At 41.7% G+C, this 19,409-nt stretch overlaps 1 protein-coding gene across 5 annotated transcripts in view; it reads right to left on the bottom strand.

Moving 5' to 3' along the window:
• GPAT3 (glycerol-3-phosphate acyltransferase 3) overlaps window positions 1-17,838 on the bottom strand; it is a 57,888-nt gene extending 40,050 nt beyond the window's left edge. For 2 of the 5 annotated variants that reach the window (XM_082391167.1, XM_082391163.1), the window contains exons 1-3: window positions 17,443-17,838; window positions 16,562-16,848; window positions 8,838-8,904 (exon numbers count right to left, since the gene is read on the bottom strand). In XM_082391167.1, the coding sequence (XP_082247293.1) occupies window positions 8,838-8,904; window positions 16,562-16,702 (208 nt within the window). In that variant the 5' untranslated portion in view covers window positions 16,703-16,848; window positions 17,443-17,838. The other 3 variants (XM_082391166.1, XM_082391164.1, XM_082391165.1) reach the window with 3 other exon arrangements.
• Window positions 17,839-19,409: the final 1,571 nt, after the last annotated feature.

The raw sequence follows: 19,409 nt of genomic DNA on the forward strand, positions 1-19,409 counted from the left end.
TTCCCTTCCTTTCAGTTAGTGGTCCTCTGATGAGCAGTGTGAGAAGCCCCATCTAATCTCCAGATCAGGAGTGTGACAAGGTTTCATCAGGAAGGCCAACCCCAGGTCAGTTGGTAGTGAGAAGCTGTCTGCAGGTTTGTGCTAAAGAGGACTTTTGAGGCCACATCTTGGTTCAGTGCCAAAGACGTCATCAATTAGTGATGTCTGCCAGGGTCATGGGAAGGGTAACAGGTAGAATGGATTTGTTGACCCTGTTATTTGGGATTAAGATAAAATCAAAAGCTTTACTGAAATAAAGCTTCTATTTTCCTGATTTCTACATGGTTTATATATCTATAATAGAATAATTTGCCTTTTTTGCATTGTGAGTAATTTTCTATTAGTGTCTCTCAGTTATCAAGACTAAAAGTACTAAGCTAGAAGTACTGGAGATGTACTTTTAGTCTCTTGAGAAAGGTGGATGAGAAAATCTACCTCCTTTTTCATCATTATTTACCCCAGTAGTTCTCCAGAAACTTATAAAATAATCAATGCTGATTATAAAATGGGAGGATTTTAGCCCCAGATATAAATACTAATCACAGAATTAAATATGTGTTTATATCCATTTTAAAGCATAAATGGGGTGGAAGTATGGACATTGCAATCAGTTGTCAATCAACATTGCAGAGAAACCAACAGGCATTTAGAATAACAGGCAGAGTTTCATTTTAACAACTAACATTTTAACATCTCATTCAATACACTGTTGACCCATATCTTGACTGACATCCACATTAACTTCGTTTATTTGGACATAAGTAATCTGATTAAACAAGAAATCCCACAACATAGAAGAGTCCATAAACTTCATCATCAAATGAACCATCAATTCAATTAAAATGTCAACCTTATGGTTTGGCATTTATGTACAGTATCTTTGATCATAATGCTGGATAGTCTTAACGGATTTGTTTTCTTTAAAATTTCTGTTGATGATTTAGGATTGAAATGTTATGAGTTTCCTAGGATGTGACAAAGCCAACACTCAGCAGAGGAGATTCCATTTGTGGAAGAGTCACCTCAACCTTCAAAGGGAGAATTAGAAGACATTGGCCAGAGGGGCTCGTAAGGAAGGCATGGTTTAGGGTAGGAAGTGGTGGCGAGGGATTCTGAGCAGGAAAGACAAAGTGGGATTCCTTTTCAGGCTACCTTTGACTAGCGATGTGATCTGAAGCAAGTTACTTGACCTTCTTCACCTGCAGTTTTCTCATCAGTAAAATGAGGATTAACAAGATGTTATCCTCATGTAAATAATGTAAATTAATTTTGCACAGTGGAGTTGGTGTTTAAGAAATAGTGGTGATTATTATTATTATTGATAGGTTCTTATCTATAAGGCAGAAACAAAATGGAGAACCTCTGGAGTTTTAATTAGGGTTTTCTCTGTGGGGTAGGGTGGCCAGAAGCGGTATGGTGAACGGGAGGTTGGTTTGGGGAATGCTTTTTTATTTATTTATTTATTTATCTATCTATTTATTTATTTATTTTTGGCTGCGTTGGGTCTTTGTTGCTGCACACGGGCTTTCTCTAGTTGCAGCGAGCGGGGGCTACTCTTCATTGTGGTGCACGGGCCTCTCATTGCAGTGGCTTCTCTTTGTTGCCGAGCACGGGCTCTAGGCACATGGGCTTCAGTAGTTGTGGCATGCGGGCTCAGTAGCTGTGGCTCATGGGCTCTACAGCGCAGGTCCAGTAGCTGTGGCACACGGGCTTAGTTGCTCTGCGGCATGTGGAATCTTCCCGGACCAGGGATCGAACCCATGTCCCCTGCATTGGCGGGCAGATTCTTAACCACTGCGCCACCAAGGAAGTCCCTGGGAACACTTCTAAAATGACAAGCTGGATTTTGAATTTGATGGGCACCTGATGAGATGTCCGCTCCTCCCAACAGTAAAGAGAACTCTAAATAAACAGGGGATGTGTTCTCGAGTTGACTGTCCTATCATCTGATCCTATTATCTTTTCACTCTCAAAGAATCCTTGTGTCTTAGTTTTCACCCAGCTTTTTCAAACCTCCACAGTTCTGAGATGAAGGTACCCTCTTCTAAACTACTGAGGTATTTGGGACTAAGAGAGCTAAATCACCAACAAGATCCCCAACTAGTTACTGCTGAGGAGAGAAAGATTTAAAACCTGCTTATATTAGGTACATTTTTTAAAAAACTAATTTCATAGAAAATAGGGACAGGGCACAGGGCAAGTCATCCACTTTGTTACAGCTGTATGAAAAGAAAAACAATCTGAAAAATAGTAGAGAGTATGTTTTATGGGCTAAAATATACTGGAAAAACTGGTTTATTAGCAAGGGAGCCTTTCTTTCTGTGACTTACCACTTAAATTGCTCTTTTCCACCCATCCCTCACAATGCAGTTAAAAGCATTAGTCTGCTCTGACATTCTGTCTTCCTCCTTCCTGCCAGAACCACTCCATCCTGCTTACTCATTGTTGGCCAGAATTACGTGCTAAGTCATCTGCTTTCAGAGGTGAGAGCACATACTCATATGCAAGTCTCTAACCCACTCTAAAGTAAAGTTTCCTCCAAAAGAAGCAGTCTATTTTCCTCGGATTGCGAGGTGAAGTTTGAAGGAAGATTCCCTTGTCTCACCTCTACCTGTCCTTAAGGAACATGCCTCCTCTGCCACCATCCAGTGACCCTGTTAACCCTGTGATTCCCATGCCTTACCTTGCATTCCATCTTCCCCCAAACCAGCCACCAAAAACTGTAGAAATCAAGTTCTGCTCCTTCAAGGGGCTATGAGTTAGAAAGCTAGAATAAATTATGCCAGTGAGAGTGGGTACCAATAGATTAGTGCATTATTCACTAAGAGAGGTGGTTCCCAAAGGAATGGTCCCAAAGGAGGGAGGGGGGAGGGAACAGGAGGATTTTGCCCCCAGGGGAAAGTTGGCAATATCTGGAGACACTGTTGGTTGTCACATTAGGGGTGTGCTACTGTCATCCAGTGAGTAGAGACCCGAGACACTGCTAAGCATCTTACAACACATAGGACCACTCCCTGTGACAAAGAATTATTCTGCCCAAAATGTCAGTAGTACTGAGGTTGTGAAACCCAGCTCTAAGAGGTAATATACTTCAATTAACAACGCCTTTGTTCCACAGGTTTAAGTTTCTATTTCAGGCACTAGGCATGCTGACTAGAGATGTATTTTGGAGCATGTAAGCATCAATCACACCCCTGAGACAGGTACCTATTTTCTATTCATATGAAACTAGTTCCATTTATCAGACTACAGACTCTAGCTGAAGGCTTATTGATATTTTATTTGTTTGGTTTTCTTAATGTTTATGTTTAAAATACAAGTTTAACCAAAAAATATGAGTTCAACAAAGAAAAAATTCCATTGTCATATCTGCTTCAGATATTTTTGAAGAAAAAAATTATAGGTACAGTTAAAGCCCACCTCCCCATCTATTCTCCTCCCTCCTAGCAGATATATCATTTCCACATGTATTTTATACTTATCTACATACATCTACATAAATATATAGTATCTGTTTAAGGTACTAAATTTTAAATGAGTGTTATTATACTATACATTTCTTCTCAATGTTTGTCCATTTTGTTTTCTTCATTAAATCCAGTTAATTCATTTTGATCACTGTACAGTACAAATAAAGCAGCTTACATAATTTTCCTCCTAAGGAGTGACTGGGTCGTCTCCACGTTGCCACTATTTGTATGCAGCTGTAACACGTCTCCTAACATACACATGCTGAGAGTTTGGGTAGGTCTGGTATCTTAGGAGAAGTGGAATTGTGGGGTTACAGTGCTACGAATCGCCAAATTGCTCTCCAAAGTGTCACCGAACTAAGTTTTCATTATATTGCACTTAGAAATGCAGATGACTGATCTTACGGTTTTAAAACAAACAAAAAAGAATCAAACCTTTGCCTTCTGCAGAACTAGATTAACATATGAGGATTAAAATACATGGTATGCTAGTGAATTTTTTCAGAATCACCTTCTATCAAGTAATTTTTGTTCCAAGAAGAGAAACTGTACTCCTTATGTCCAATAAAGACAGTGTCAATAAATAAATAAGCAAACATATTTGTGGACCGTGACTGAATGTCGAATCAAACAATCAGTTATCAAACCATTTTGAAACTGTTACAGAAATTTATATATGGACTATGTATTAGATGATATTAAGAAAATATTAAGCTTGTAAAAGGGATAAAAGCATTGTGGTTATTTTTTAAAGTCCTTTTTAAAAAAATGTATAAAAAGATGAAATCTTATATCTGCACTGAATACTTTAGCAAAAACTGAGGAGTGATAGATGAATCAAGTGTGGCAAAATCTTGACAAAAGTTGGCTATATGGGTTATCACACTAAGTAAAGTTAAGTCAGAAAAAGACAAACATTATATGACATCACTTATATGTGGAATCTAAAATATAGCACAAATGAACTTATTTACAAAACAGAAACAGACTCACAGATATAGAAAACAAACTTACGGTTTACCGTATGGGAAGCCAGCAAGTGGTGGGAGGATAAATTAGGAGTATGGGATTAACAGATATACACTACTATATACAAAATAGATAAACAACAAGGACCTATTGTATAGCACAGGGAACTATATTCAGTATTGTGTAATAACCTACAGTGGAAAAGAATCAAAGCAAAAAAGGATAGAGATATATACATATATACATGTATAACCAAATCACTTTGCTATACACCTGAAATGAATGCAATACTGTAAATCAACTGTACTTAAATTAAACAAACAAAAAACAAAAACAAGTTGGCTATATGGGTCTCATTATACTATTTTTCTACTTTTGCTTATGTTTGAAAATCGTCATCATCATCATCGTCACCATCAGGTACAAGATTTACCAACAGAGATAGACTAATAAAAGCAGGTAGACATTTGGCTGTGATAAAGAAAATCTCAACCTATAATCCTTCCATATCCCATAACTGGATTATTTTTCCCTCTGCAAGTAGTTAGACGCGTTCTAGGATTTTATGAGCAAGATAACCCCATTAAATGCATTATAGTCCATATCCTTGAGGACAGCAGACACTGATTTATATTCAGAGAACTTACACCAAGACAGTAGTACAAAATCAACTTAGCTGATTTAAACAGACTATCAAAAACGGCCCGCCCAAGACAAAATGAGTACAGAACATGACACTCCTCAAATTTCTGTTACAACGTATTATCCCACATTTTCTGGGAAGTTCAGAGATCTGATTAATGTTGATGTAACCAATATTGTATTGGCATCAACGTGGTTAGTCAATTCTCACAAAAGAATCCCAAATGTAAAAGTAGAGGGAAACGTTAGGCAGCCTGAATTCTCTCTGGACAGGTACAACATCAAAGGCTTCACCGTAGCATTTTGTCCTTTGTGTGTGTTTGAGGGGAGGAAGAGGTGGAGGGGGCTGAGGGCAAGAGATACTGGGCAGAAGAGAAACTCAGCCCAGGGCTTAATTAACGGTGGGCCACGTGACCCCAAATCCTTGCTGGAACAGGGCAACGTGGAGGACCTGAGGAGGCAAGTGCATTTCCTACTGCCAACAATGCCGAGTCAGGCCAGCAACTCACCCCAGGGAAAAACACCGGAAGGACTGAGCCACAGCCTCTACTTATTTGTATTGTTTAGGACTCACTCCCCAGGCAAGGGCACCTGCAGGCCTTAACTACTGCCTGTCGACATTTAGTCGCTAATCACTATGATGTCCTAGCATCATAATGCAATTACAGTGGAATTAATCCTGAGTCATGAAAATGACATAATTAATTACATTCATTTCAATCACAATTAAAATTACTGACTCATTCAAGTCTGACAGCATAAGTTCTGGAAATCAGGTACCCAAAGAGCGAGACTGGTGGCTCCTTAGCCAGAAATATCTCAGAGTCAAACGGTCCCTTGCACTAGTTACAGCAGAGTAAAATGAAAGCTGCTAAAATCTCCATCAGACCACAAGCCAGGGTCTGAGAAGATGCATTTGTTCTATGGCTAGAGTGGTAAAAGTACAGCTGATGCAAAGCAAAAGACCCAATACCCCTCTCTCTTCTTGTTTTACCTTCTAGCACATCAGCTCTCAGGGAACAAAAACTAGGGTAGAGGGTAACTCTGTATTCTCCACTGAAGTTGAATGCTTACCTATAACACAGTTACTTGAAGGGAGGAGAAAATTTATATTCACCGCTGTATTAACAATGAGGAAAAGTCCTTAAACCCAGAAGAGGAAGGTACAATGATAGAGCTTCTTAAAGAGCTTTTATTCATGATCATTATCTGAAGCTCAATGAGCTGGACAGTGTTTTAACAGAAGACACGGTAGAGTACAGCCAAGGACAGCAAAGAAGTATTTAAGCACAAAGATAATAATTCCCGAGGTTCAGCTTTCAGTTGGCTTATTCAATAAAAGCACAGAAGAAGTACAACACAAGAGGGGTTTAACTGGAGAGGGAGATTTGAAAACTGTTTCCAGAAATGTGCTTCACCAAGTAAAAGAGCGGCAGAAGGAATTTTCTGGTGCAGAAACTAAACATAACTCTTGTCCCTGTTTAGCTCATCTCTCCCTCTCAATTCCCTAAACCTATCATCAGCACTATATCATTCAGACATCTCAAAATTGCACCCACACCCCTGGGACCCGTGGCCTGCCAGTGACCCTTGCCTAAACTTTGGCCGGCTCAACACTGACTTGTGCTCGGTTGGCTGCGGTACCGAGACACTATGCTCTGAGGGTAGGCGACTGCACCGGCCAGACACACAGGTGCTCAGGGTTTCATCACCCTCTGCCTCTGCCTAGGACTGTGATACTACCTCTCGGCTGACTCTAAACACCAGAATGTACAGGTGTTTAGAGTCAGCTGAGACTGACTTTCAACAGGGCACACACCCTGCCACAGGGCGACTCAAGCAGGATGTAAGTCAGGATGGGAATAGAGGTGCATACCATGTACAGTTGTGGTATTAATACGGATGAAAGCAGCACATAGCAGAGCCTAAGTGAGATCTCACCTCATCCTTTGCTTATGCCACTATTTTAGCATTTATCACAGTGGCCTATCTGATGCCTGTCTCCCCACAGGAGCCATGTCTTAATCATCTTGGGATCCCCTGTCAACCTCACAGGTAGCAAATGCTCAGTAACTGCAATAGTCAATTCCCAACTGCACAGGCTAAAAGGAAGAGCAGCCACTCTGAATGAAATATGATAAATTTTGTAGGCATCAGCCATACTCTAAACCAATTATTATATATATTTTCTCCTCCTGCTCACTTCCACTCTTTCCTGGAGGTACCAAGAAAAAGGCAAAGACCAAAAATAGAAAAGACAGATGCATGATAAAAAAAAAAAAAAAAATCCAACAAGTGGAAATATTCACTCCCATTAGCCTGAAAAAACTAAAACAACGCTACAAACACCCTCAGCTAGTGGTTTTTTAATCCTCTTAACCTACCAAATTGAAACACTTTGTGCCCTTTTAAATTCATGGCCCAAGACATGCGCCACCAGCACCCCAACCTGTAGGGTCCCATAGAATTTCATCCAAGAACAATGACAGCCCAAAGTCTCACCAAGTACAACAAAAAATCAGCAATAAAGTTTGTTCTCTCCTTAAATCACAAGGGCACACATTTAAAAAGAACCCAGAAAAAAAATTTAGTAAATCTGCTACACCTGAGAGAAGGTCTCTCTCAGGTCAATAAGAAGAGGACCAAGTAGAGCCAGAAATATCCAATCTTGGTTAACATGTTATTGGTGCTAACCCTTTGGTGTTTAAGTAGACACCATGAAGCTCTACTAGTTGCTTTAATCATTTGAACATAACAATCTAATTACACAAAAATGCACAGATGTTTTCACTCAGATTCTTTATTTCCTAAATGCACTATAGCATATAATTTCTACAATTCCTCTTAGACAAGCCTTCAGAAGATAAATTCCTTCTAGTGAAGTGTTTGACATTTTGACCATCTTTAACCCTAAATCAGATGGGCGCAAAATTGTTTCTATATTATTTTTGAAAAACACATAAAGCCTTAATCTTTTAATTAAATCAAGGGTTTATTTCTCCTTAATTTCACAGCCATCACTTCCATAGAATTCTACTCCCCTTTGAACCCAGTGTCTTAAAAATTCTTAAAATTCTTAACCCAAGTGAAAGGGTTTATTGGGACAAAGGCAAAGCACACATATAGAAGCAGGGACGGCTTAGCTCGGTTGATTTGTTAACTCACTTCTAACAAAAATTAAGTGAGTTTCTTCACTACAGGACTTTTCTGAGCCTTTGTTACTATACATTATTAGTCTCCAAGAGGAATGTGTAGCATGTGGTGATTCCCAAGCTTATTTCACAAGGGAGTTATTTTTTTATTTCATGCATTACTAATTAGTTTTTAGCAGGAAAGAATATTTTGAGGAACATACTTTGAGAACCACAAGTTAGAATAAGGTGTTAACAAAACCTCAAACATAGGTTTAACTTAACCCCAGGTAGTCCGATTAGCCTTTTTTTTCTTAAGACCATTAACTACCATGGGCAACCACCTTTAAATGCATACCTTTAGAAATACCCTATAAGAACACATAGATGAACCAGCACATATTACATCTTTACAGTAAAAACTCATCCAAAACTCAGAAGGCTGCTATTTTGTATAAAGGACAGAATTATGAACAATCCAAGGCCCATAAAATGTACTACACTATGCATATTTGAAGTTCAAATTGGGTAGGTACATCTACCCAATTTGGATACTTTAACCATTAAAATGAAAAGGAAGACTTACCAACAGAAGCTGAGTTTTTAAGAACTGATTCCTTTGAGACTCCTTTTTCAATTCGTAACGTGGCCCACTGTTCAAAAAACAACAAGTATTAATGTAAACTGTGCCACAGACACAATGCAAGATATTTAAACCATGTTTATATAGACATGAAATTAATCATTAAGCCCTGGTGCTATGTGAATTGAAGAGATACCCCACTGAATCTCTGATGTAATAGTATTCCAAATCCCAGGTATACTCTTATATTAGTTACTGGTAATGCCCAAATAAAAGGAGAAAAAGATCATGTTTACCCTATTAAAAAACCCTCACACACACCTGGTACCCCAATAAATTACTCCTTAGAAAGGTCAGAAAGCATGAAGGGCAAGAGCACAGACTATGGCATCAAGTCTATCTGGGTTTAAAATTACTTAATCCCTCTCAGTCTCAGTTTCCTCATCTGTAAAATGAGGATAATAGTTCCTATTCCATAGGGTTGCTATGAAGATTAAATGAGATTAACACATGTAAAGACATACACACAGGGCACAAAGAGTATTATTTTCATAAGAAATTAGGCATTCAAGGATGAGACACACTCAAAGATGCCTAATTGCCTGTATCAGACAAAAGCTTTCAAAAGGAGCAGTGTGAGACTTGGAAAGCTGGAAAGGAATCCATGAAATCACTAACTAAAAAGACATCTGCCAGGAGATTGGGATTGACATATACACACTACTATATATAAAATAGATAACTAATAAGGACCTACGTATAGTACAGGGAACTCTACTCAACACTCTGTAATGGCCTATGTGGGAAAAGAATCTAAATGAGAGTGGATATATATATATATATATATATATATATATATATATATATATATTACTGATTCACTTTGCTGTACAGCAGAAACTAACACAATATTGTAAATCAACCATACTCCAATAAAAGTTTTAAAAACAAACAAACAAAAAGTTAAAAAGACATCTGGGGGCTTCCCTGGTGGCGCAGTTGAGAATCCGCCTGCCAATGCAGGGGACACGGGTTCGAGCCCTGGTCCAGGAAGATCCCACATGCCGCAGAGCAACTAAGCCCGAGCACCACAACTACTGAACCTGTGCTCTAGAGCCCACGAGCCACAACTACTGAGCCCACATGCTGCAACTACTGAAGCCCATATGCCTAGAGCCTGTACTCCGCAACAAGAAAAGCCACTGCAATGAGAAGCCTGCACACCGCAACGAAGAGTAACCCCCACTTGCCTCAACTAGAGAAAGCCCACGCACAGCAACAAAGACCCAACGCAGCCAAAAATAATAAATAAATAACTTAATTTTAAAAATATATATATATTATCTAGATGACTACAATTCTAGAAGCTAACAATGTCCAAATTGACTTGATTTGGGGAGGTCGGAGAAGAGCAAAACAAGAGGTAAAAGGCACTATAATAATTATAATTACGACTTAGGCACTCTTGAAGGGGCAAAAAGACAGAATTTATTAAATATGTCAAGGCAAAAACCTCAGTTGTTGCTGGGCTTGAAGGGCTCAAGCAGAGAGGTAAACATTTTTTCTCAAATAAGTAAGAAAATAAGTAGTAGAAAATAAATAACCTAAAACATGTACACGAAGGTCAAGGAGCAAAGCATGATCTGACTACATCAGGACCCCTGCACAACATCCCAAAGAGCAAAGTAGGAACATGCCATGGGTGCTTAGAAAACAGCCTATGAATAGAGGCCTAATCTTCCCAGCTTCAAGTGGCAAGTCACAAATGATAATAGGCTCGGAGTCTTAATCTGGTTGCGTCCTTTTCTCTTCCTTGCTGATCTAGGCAGAAATTCTCAAACTCCGGACTTTACCTCCCATCTCTTCTCAATAGAGGTAAAGGTTTATTTCCACAGTTTTTCACTTTAAAGCCTTGTTACCTATTATCAGTTGTAAGGAGACCTAAGACATGATTACAATAAAATTTTGTAAACAATCAATCATCCTTATCCTGGAGCTCACTTTTTTCATTGTGGGCATGTGATTTTATATTTTATATAAATGGTAATTACCTTAGACCAGGACAATTAGTCCATGCTTATAAGATGGAAAACATTGGTATTCTGTGGCTATTATGGGCTGAATTGTGTCCCACACAAAGCGCCCCAAAAATTCATGTGTTGAAGCCCTAACACCCAGTGCCTCAAAATGTGACTATATTTGGAAACCGGGCCTTTAAAGAGGTGACTAAGTTAGAATGAGGCCCTTAAGGTGAGGCCCTAATCCGGTATGACTGGTGTCCTTATAACAAGAGGAAGAGAACCAGGGGCATGTACAGGGAAGACAGACCATGTGAGGTCACAGCAAGACAGCACCATCTAAAGCTAAGGAGAGAGCCCTCAGAAGAAACCAAAGCTGCTGACACCTTAGTTTTGGACTTCTATCCTCCAATGCTGTGAAAAAATTAATTTCCACGGTTTAAGCCATCCAGCCTATGGGACTTTGTTATGGCAGCAAACTAATATGGGGGCATTTCTCCAATAACATGATGTGCTCCAAAGAGCTCCCTGTGCCATCATCAGAAGTTTCTCCTGAAATGCTAACTCTGAGGTCTATCCTCCAAAATGTAGTTACAATGTTCACGATTAGCAAGTTTTAAGGTTGGAGGAGAAGTCACTTAATGCCAAAGGCAATTTGTACTGGAAAATGGTTTTCTTCTTTGGGCTAACTCTCCAGTGAAAATGACCAAGTGCCTATGCTCTGCAGCTGGACAGACAGAAGTACACGTGAACTGCAGTTCTGTCACTTCCTTGCTGTAATCATCTCAAACAAGACTTTAACCTCCTGGGGTCTAAGTTTTATCATCTCTGAACAATACCAAGGGTTGTTGTAAAGATTAAAGGAGATAATCTATCCAATGACCATCACACAATCAGCCACAAGGTAGAAAAACGTTGGCTTTCTCCTCCCTCCCTACATCTATATAGGTGCCAAAATGATCAGGTTTTTTTCCAGACCATCAGTGCATCTCCCAATAAATAGCTATTTCTCTTTCACCACGCCAGCTTCTCTAGCTGCTCAGGTAAGCCCAAATACAGAGGAAGAATATCTCTTTAGAGGTTCTAAATCTCTTGAGGTATCTCAGGACACATCTACCTCAAGGCACCAGGAAAGATGCAGCTCTGTCTGCAAAGGGCCCTGAAGACAGCAGCTTCGAACAATCCCGGCTACCACTCCCCATCTCACTACCCCTACCAAGAAGGGTGACAACTTTCAATCAGGTTTTCACCCCCACTTAATTTCAAAATCCTCTTGGAAGAAAATAAGTAGCTGTCTACAAGTCACCAAAATAAAGAGTTAAGTATAATTTTTAAAGCTTAGGCCAAAAGCTTGCAGAAACGTGACACTGTCACCTAGACAATTCAACTTTCAGTTTTCACACTAAAAAGACATTTAAGAATTGACTAAATAGAGGGAAAGAAAAAAGGAAAAATGTAAAAATTATATAAAAATTCAAAATATTAGGCTTACTCAAATAATAGCTGGCCATGATCTGTAGCAAAATAAAAGTCTCTCAGCAGAGTCTGTCATCTTAGCAGAGTAGAACTCAGGCTCTAGATTCAGATTAAAATCCTGATTCTACCACTGACAGCTGTGTGCCACTGTCCAGACAAATCACCTCTCTGAACCTCCGTTCTCCAGTCTATCAATGGGAATAATAACAGACCCTAACCCAGAGAGGTGCTGTAGAATTAAGTTATCTGAAAAGCATATTGCTTTGGTAGCTTTTCTTTATTGTTACTTTCTGTCATAAACAGTCATGGCCTTCTAGCAGATTTATTATATTTCCAACACCAGGGATAATACCTGAGTGTTATAATAAGAGGTGTTTATCAGCTGAAAATTATTGACCTGCCTTTTTAAAATGACTGAAAACTAATTGGTGGTTGGAGGAAAACTAACTGGTGGATGGAGGAAATGCTAAGGGAAAGAATAATAACTAAAATAAAAGGCAGGAGTAGGCTGTTCTGAGTATGAATGTGTGCTGACCCATCTGAAGGTAGGTTAAATCTTAGCCACATAGGAGCAAAAAAACCCCAAAAAACACAACCAAAGAGTGTTCCAATTCAAACTCCACTAAGATTTGAGCACCTACTATGTATCAAGTGCTTTTATTCACCTCTCCTCATTTAATCTGCGCAATAACTCTGTGAGGCATATTCCTACATACACATGTAGAAACTAAGGTGGAGATGTTGAGTGATCTGCCCAAGGTTACAATGCCAGAAATTTGGAGTAAGTTGTTCATGCATCCAACTTATTCCTCAAAAGTTGAGGGAAAAATCAGGCCATTAACATTTATCTTCTCTGTCTATTGTTTGTATTATCTGGTTAGATTAGATAATTTACATATCATTTCCCTGCCTTCTTCTTCTCCATCAGTCCTATATTCTCTTCCCATTCTTTATTTCCCTCTAACCATGAACCTTAGGCCAATGAATAGCGAACCTTAGGCCAATGAATAGCAATCCTTAGGTCAATGAATAGGAAGCATCATTAACCTTGCAGGGTTGAGAACAGCATATTTCAACCTTTAATCCATGCTCCTGTTTGATAAACATAAAAAATTCACACCCACTCTCCCAGAGATTCAGATATATACACCCCACCATGCAGATGGACTACCCTCTACAAATCCCCTCAGCCAAAAGTTTTACTTTTCATGGTTTGTATTCCTAAAACAATTTTCCCCAATATACTGCTACCATATTGGCATATATACTCCTAAGAAATTGTTATATACCCCTTGAAAATCACTGGTTTAGAGAATCACTACACTTACTCTAGGCTAAGAATTCAAGCCTTATCCTCAAGCAGCTTGCCATATCAGGGACTTATGAACACATCTAGAGATATTCAGCAATGCAGAAGGCAGCATTCAGTAGGTACTCAATAAATAATTATTACCTGAACTGATGAGCTAAGAAGGGGCCCAAGAAGAGCATATAGCTGGCTGAGTTACTTGACAATTAGCAATTACCACCGTCAGCTATTCTGAAGGTACCCCACACACATTGCAACTTCCAGAATTTGAGTTTATGGTCACAAAAAAGCTACCCATTGTCAAGAAAACTTACCAAAGTAAACACATCATGTACCAAACTAAATGACCTTTTAAAATGGTGTGTAAATTGTAACCAAGGAAACCTGTGAAATAGCTAATTCCAATCAAAAAGCCCAAAGAATATTCTTGGGACTGGAATGCAAAAGAAAGAAAGAAGCAAATCAGTTGAGAACATACTAAAGAATAATGAGTAACAGAAGGGCTGGGCCTTGAATGGACTCTACAAAAAGGCAGGGTATGTTTCCAGATCTAAAGATGTTCTAATATTAAACAACCAGCACAATTTTTAAGAGAATTATCCCCATAGTTGGCAAAAAAAAAAGCAATCCACTGTACCAACCTCTGCCTAACAGAAATGTCTCTGAAACATCTAACGCTGTTCTGGTTAGAGGATGAAAAACCCTGGGTTGCCATCTCCCTCTCCTGTGCCTAAAGCAGATATCGCTATGGAATCATAGCTCTTTCCTGAGGAGCCCAGCTGCTCCCAAACACAGGCGCTCCAGGCAGCTACCACCAAGTCAGAGTTGGCTCACAAAATGAATCCCCATTCTAATTCCATATATGCCAAGCATCTCTCTGACCTAATAACTTTGGTCTGAGCAAAGAGGATGGTTCCTTATGCTGTCATCTACCTGGTTTCCAAGCTAGGTGGTGTATGTCCCACCATAATTAGAAAACTAGCATTCTTGAGAGTTTGATTAACAAGGAGTGCCTCTCTAAGTCTCTTCAAGTCTAGATGGACAAAAATTAAAACTTGAGGCCCTGCCACACTGAAGCCAGACCCTGGACTGGAGATATCCCTTCAAAGTATAATAGTTATTTGCCAGGCTAACAGCAACTAGCAGGCCTCTCTCCTTGACACCTCTTTAGCTGTATCCTGACTTACTCAAGCAAGCATGTAGGAGTCAGCACCTGGAAGACAGGGTGTGCAACTTACTTTACTCTATCCTCACCTGGGGTGTCAATTCCAAAAGACATTGCTATATGGGAGAACAGTTCAATCATTCCAGTTCTGAGAAAGAGTGAACACCAGCTGAAGAGGATCAACTGCTAAGGGGAGAGTATTCTGAAGATCTAACAGTAAGAGGCAGCTAAAAAATTCACAGTAGAGTGTGACCAAGTTCAGAGTGTGACATCAACAAGATAAGTTCAAGACTGTGAAATATCTCGCAAGTAGAAACAACAGAACTTTTAAAACACGAGGGCTGAGGATGAAGAATCAAATATAACTTCAAAGACTAGACAGAAAAATAGCCACAAAGAGAAGTACAACAAAAATGTGGGGTAAAGCAGGAGATGAGCAGGTAGAATAGATTTGCAGGAGATTAGCTGGTGGGGGATCTGCTGGTAATCTCCAGGTAAGAGATAAAAGATTAGAGATGTATATCTGGGAGCCACCCTCCTGCCTGAGGGAGAAGAGCAAATAAAGCCACGCCTGGGGGCAGACATAGAATAAGGGCAGAAAAATGCAAACCCATATTAGAAGATACTTTAGTAGCTACAGAAACAAGGATGCTAGAATCTAAGTAGTAATATTATTACTTTATTATTACTTTAATAATAAGAATAATATTATTCTTTTAATAGCAGCAAACACGTACAGATACCATTCTAGGATGCTTGACATATTTTAACTCACTTAAACAGCCCTATGGAAATAGTTGTTATTGTTACTCCTATTTTACAGATGAGGCAAATGAAGTACAAGAAGTAGGTGACTTCCCTATGGTCATATACTGAGAAGCAGAGCTGGGATTTTGGTACCAAATCAAAGCAAATCTGCACCCAAAGTCTGCACTATTAACCAATAGCTACAGGCCCTCTCCTCAGTTAAGACTCCTGCCTCCACCACTTAATTCAAGCAAACCACTGAACTTCTGAGTCTCAGTTTCCTTACCTGTAAAAGGGGGAATAACACTTGCTCTCCCCACCTTCCAAGGCTTTGGGGAGCATCTGATGAGAGGATCAACAGGGAACCCTCTGTGATTTAATAAAGCCCTGTATTAAGGGTAAGCTGTAGTTGTTCCCCATCAGGCCCACTTAGAGTTGAGGTCAACGAATATAGATTTTCAATGACATTTCAAGTGCCGTTGGTTAGATTAAATTTCCATGACTCTGTTAAAATATAATCAGATTTCTTCCTACCATCCAGCAATTGGTTTCTTATATTGAGCATACACTAGAACATGATGCCTTTCTGGACAGGATGCCTTAGTCCACGAAAGGACCTCTGAAACCTGGGGCTGTTAAACCTAAGGACACTGAGGTGACAGCTGCCCCGCAGAAAGGATATAAAGAAATTCGGTGATAGAAAAGGCGGTTGCATTGATATTCTGATCAGTAAAAAATCATAATAACAACAGCAGGGGGTGGAGGTAGTTCTGCCTTCAACCACAGCAACAACAGGGTGGTCCAGTGGTTTTAGCCCGAATCCCTCCAGCTCTGCGGGAGAGGAGGGATGCAGCCGCGGATAAACTAAAACGCACACCCCTCCGGACCACTGACTTTCCTCACTGGTCCCCTCGCGTCTACTCGGCTTTCAGCTCTACCCTCGTTTCGCATCGCCCCAGGATCTCCCTAAAGCCCTCGCAGGAGGGGGCGCGGCATGCCCCCATGCACTCACCTCTAAAGTTTTCACCAGGATCTTCATGTAGAGCTCGGAGATGCCCAAAGACACCCCAAAGGCCGAAGGCAGGAGTATGAAGCCGAGCACCAGAGTCAGCCAGGTGTAAACGATCTTCCCGACCAGCTCCGCGCCATCCATGGCTCGGCGCGCCCAGAAAGGGTCCACGGAGGAGGTCCGAGCGCGACAGCTGTCCCTGTCCCCAGGTAGTCGGTTGGCAGCTCCGGGAGCAGAGGTGCGGAGCCCAGCTCCCGGGAGTCAGCGCCGCCGCCGCCTGGCACTCACCTCTGCAGGGAAAACAAGAGAGGACGGGAAAAACTTTCAGAAGGACAGAGATTTCCTTCCTCTTCGGGCTCCACCTCGCCGCGGCCGGTTAACTCTTTCTCGGCTGGAGGCCCAGGCCCCCACCGAAGCTGCTGCCGCTTGCGCAGACCTGGTAGCGCCGGCCAGGCGACCAGGGCTGGGGGTGAGCGTGGAGACACGCGAGCGCAGCGGGGAACGTGTCCCACCCTGTGCCTGATTTCAGTTGGGTGGTGATTGGGGCAACTCAGCGTTGACTCACGGAGGCCCTCCCGGAACGAGGATCCCTGCGGCGCAGTGCACCGCACCACCGCACACGAGCCGCTGGCGGAACTGACGCCTGGTCCAGGACTGCGCTGCTGGTGGGCTGGCTCGGACGCCCAGCGCCCAATTTCTGCACCCTGCCCTCGCCCCACCTCCTCCGCCACCCAACGGGGAGCTTCTGGCTGGGATCTGCACGGAAAGCGCCTCAGCCTCCCGGGCGGCCTCCAGTCTTCCCCGCGCCCCGCCTCGCCAGCACTCTCAGCGGAGGTCCTTTAGGGAACAGAGTTTTCATCTGCAGCACGTTAGCATTTTCTCACCCCCAGAATGAACTACTGACGTGTCCGGAACGCTTGAGAAGGTCCTGCTTGTGTGTGTATAAAACGACCTCTCGGCAGGGCTGTCAAGGAGAGGGAAATGCCCACGGCGCTGCTGGGCTGCGGCTTCCTCCGCTTCCAGGTCTCCCACCCCTCCTTCTCCCTCCTCCTTCCCCTCCCTACTCTACGGAGCTGCCGGGCGAGATCTTGCTCTTCCTGAAAGTGGAAAGCTCTCTCCACGAGTCGCCTTCCCAGCTCAGCCGCCGTTGCCTTGGCACAGAAATCCTTCCGCCGAGGGTCGCTCTCTTCCTGGGGCAAGATTCCAACCACAGCTTCCCCTACCTTTCACCCAACACTATTCTCACAGAAGCCCCAGAAAAACGCCAGGCCCCCGCTAGCTGCATCCAGCTGACGCGCCCTTCCAGGGAATTCAGTGCCCGCATCGCTGCCTCGCTAGCCCTTCTTAGAACAGTAAAGAGCAAAAAGCTTGTACGGGTATTTACTTCACTGCGGTTCATGCCTCTTAGAAACCTGATCTGTTTTTAAGAGTAAGCATGAGAAGGGATGTTGAGACTGTAGTAGACAAGAAAATCAGGCTCCCAGCGTTTCCAGATCGTCACTGAATGGGACCAAAATCTCGTACAGGTCTCTTTCGGGTGTAATTTCAAGCTAGAAAAACTGGGACGGCAAGCAAACTGAATTCAAAGAGTGTTGACAACAAATACTGCGAAAGAGGCTGCCCCGGCCCAGGGTGTGGAGGAAATGGAGAGCGGAAGAGAGGAGAAGCCCCCTGCAAAGAATGTAAATGTTTGGCTTCTGCACCTCCTGCCAGGCAGGTATCACAACTCCTTCCCCCACTAGGAAGGGAAAAAAACTGTAACTTGGTCCTAAAAACCAAGTTAAGAATAAAGAAGTTTCAGGCGCTTGGCTTCTCAAAATTAAACCTCTTTATAGTCTGCCATTTTACGAAAACAAACAGCAACAACAAAAAACCACACATGCCAAAATTCGTCTAAAGTCTTTGCTGGAAACAAACACATATTTAGCACAAAACCTCAAAGATTATATTGACTCATTTAACACCATACATTCAGGCAAAGCTCTTACCCTCCTTTCATTTCCTCAAAGGAAGATGACTAAGGAATGCTGAATGATTGTACCAAAGTTTACCCAACAAGTCTCAGTGCAGGTAATTTCGTTTAAGGATGGCCTTTTTCTGCCCATCCAGACAGAGGAGCTGAGTGCCCACAATCTCCAATGATTTCTTGTTGCTCATGACCAAATTTCATGAACTAGGTTTGCTTCTTTGGTTTTGGTTTATTCTTTATGTAAGAATTATTGTCCCAGAAGGGACTTCCCTGGTGGCACAGTGGTTAAGAATCCACCTGCCAATGCAGGGGACACAGGTTCAAGCCCTGGTCCGGGAAGATCCCACATGCCGCGGGGCAACTAAGCCCGTGCGCCACAACTACTGAGCCTGCACTCTAGAGCCCGCGAGCCACAACTACTGAAGCCCTCATGCCTAGAGCCTGTGCTCCGCAACAAGAGAAGCCACTGCAATGAGAGGCCCATGCACTGCAACGAAGAGTAGCCTCTGCTCGCTGCAACTAGAGGAGGGCCGCGCCAGAAACGAAGACCCAGTGTAGCCAAAAAACAAATAAATGAATAAAAATTTTTTAAAAAAAGAATTATTGTCCCATAACGGAATGGTGGAATGGTAATAACTTGGAGTCTGAAGTCTTAGACTGACTCCAGACTGACACAGACACTTGTAAGTTTGAACAATTCATTTAGTCTTCTGTGCTTCAGCTTTCTCATCAGTAAAATGGATTCTTTTTAGGGTCAAATGTGATTATGAATTTGAAACTGCTCTGTTAAGGACAAAGCTCTGTGCAGACATCGAAGGCAGCTTGGTGCAAGTGTAAAAGCTCTCCAGCTTTTTTTTTTTTTTTTGGCTGCGTTGGGTCTTC

This window comes from Balaenoptera borealis (genome assembly GCF_965194805.1).
Source record: "Balaenoptera borealis genome assembly, chromosome: 4".
NCBI classification, from domain to species: domain Eukaryota; kingdom Metazoa; phylum Chordata; class Mammalia; order Artiodactyla; family Balaenopteridae; genus Balaenoptera; species Balaenoptera borealis.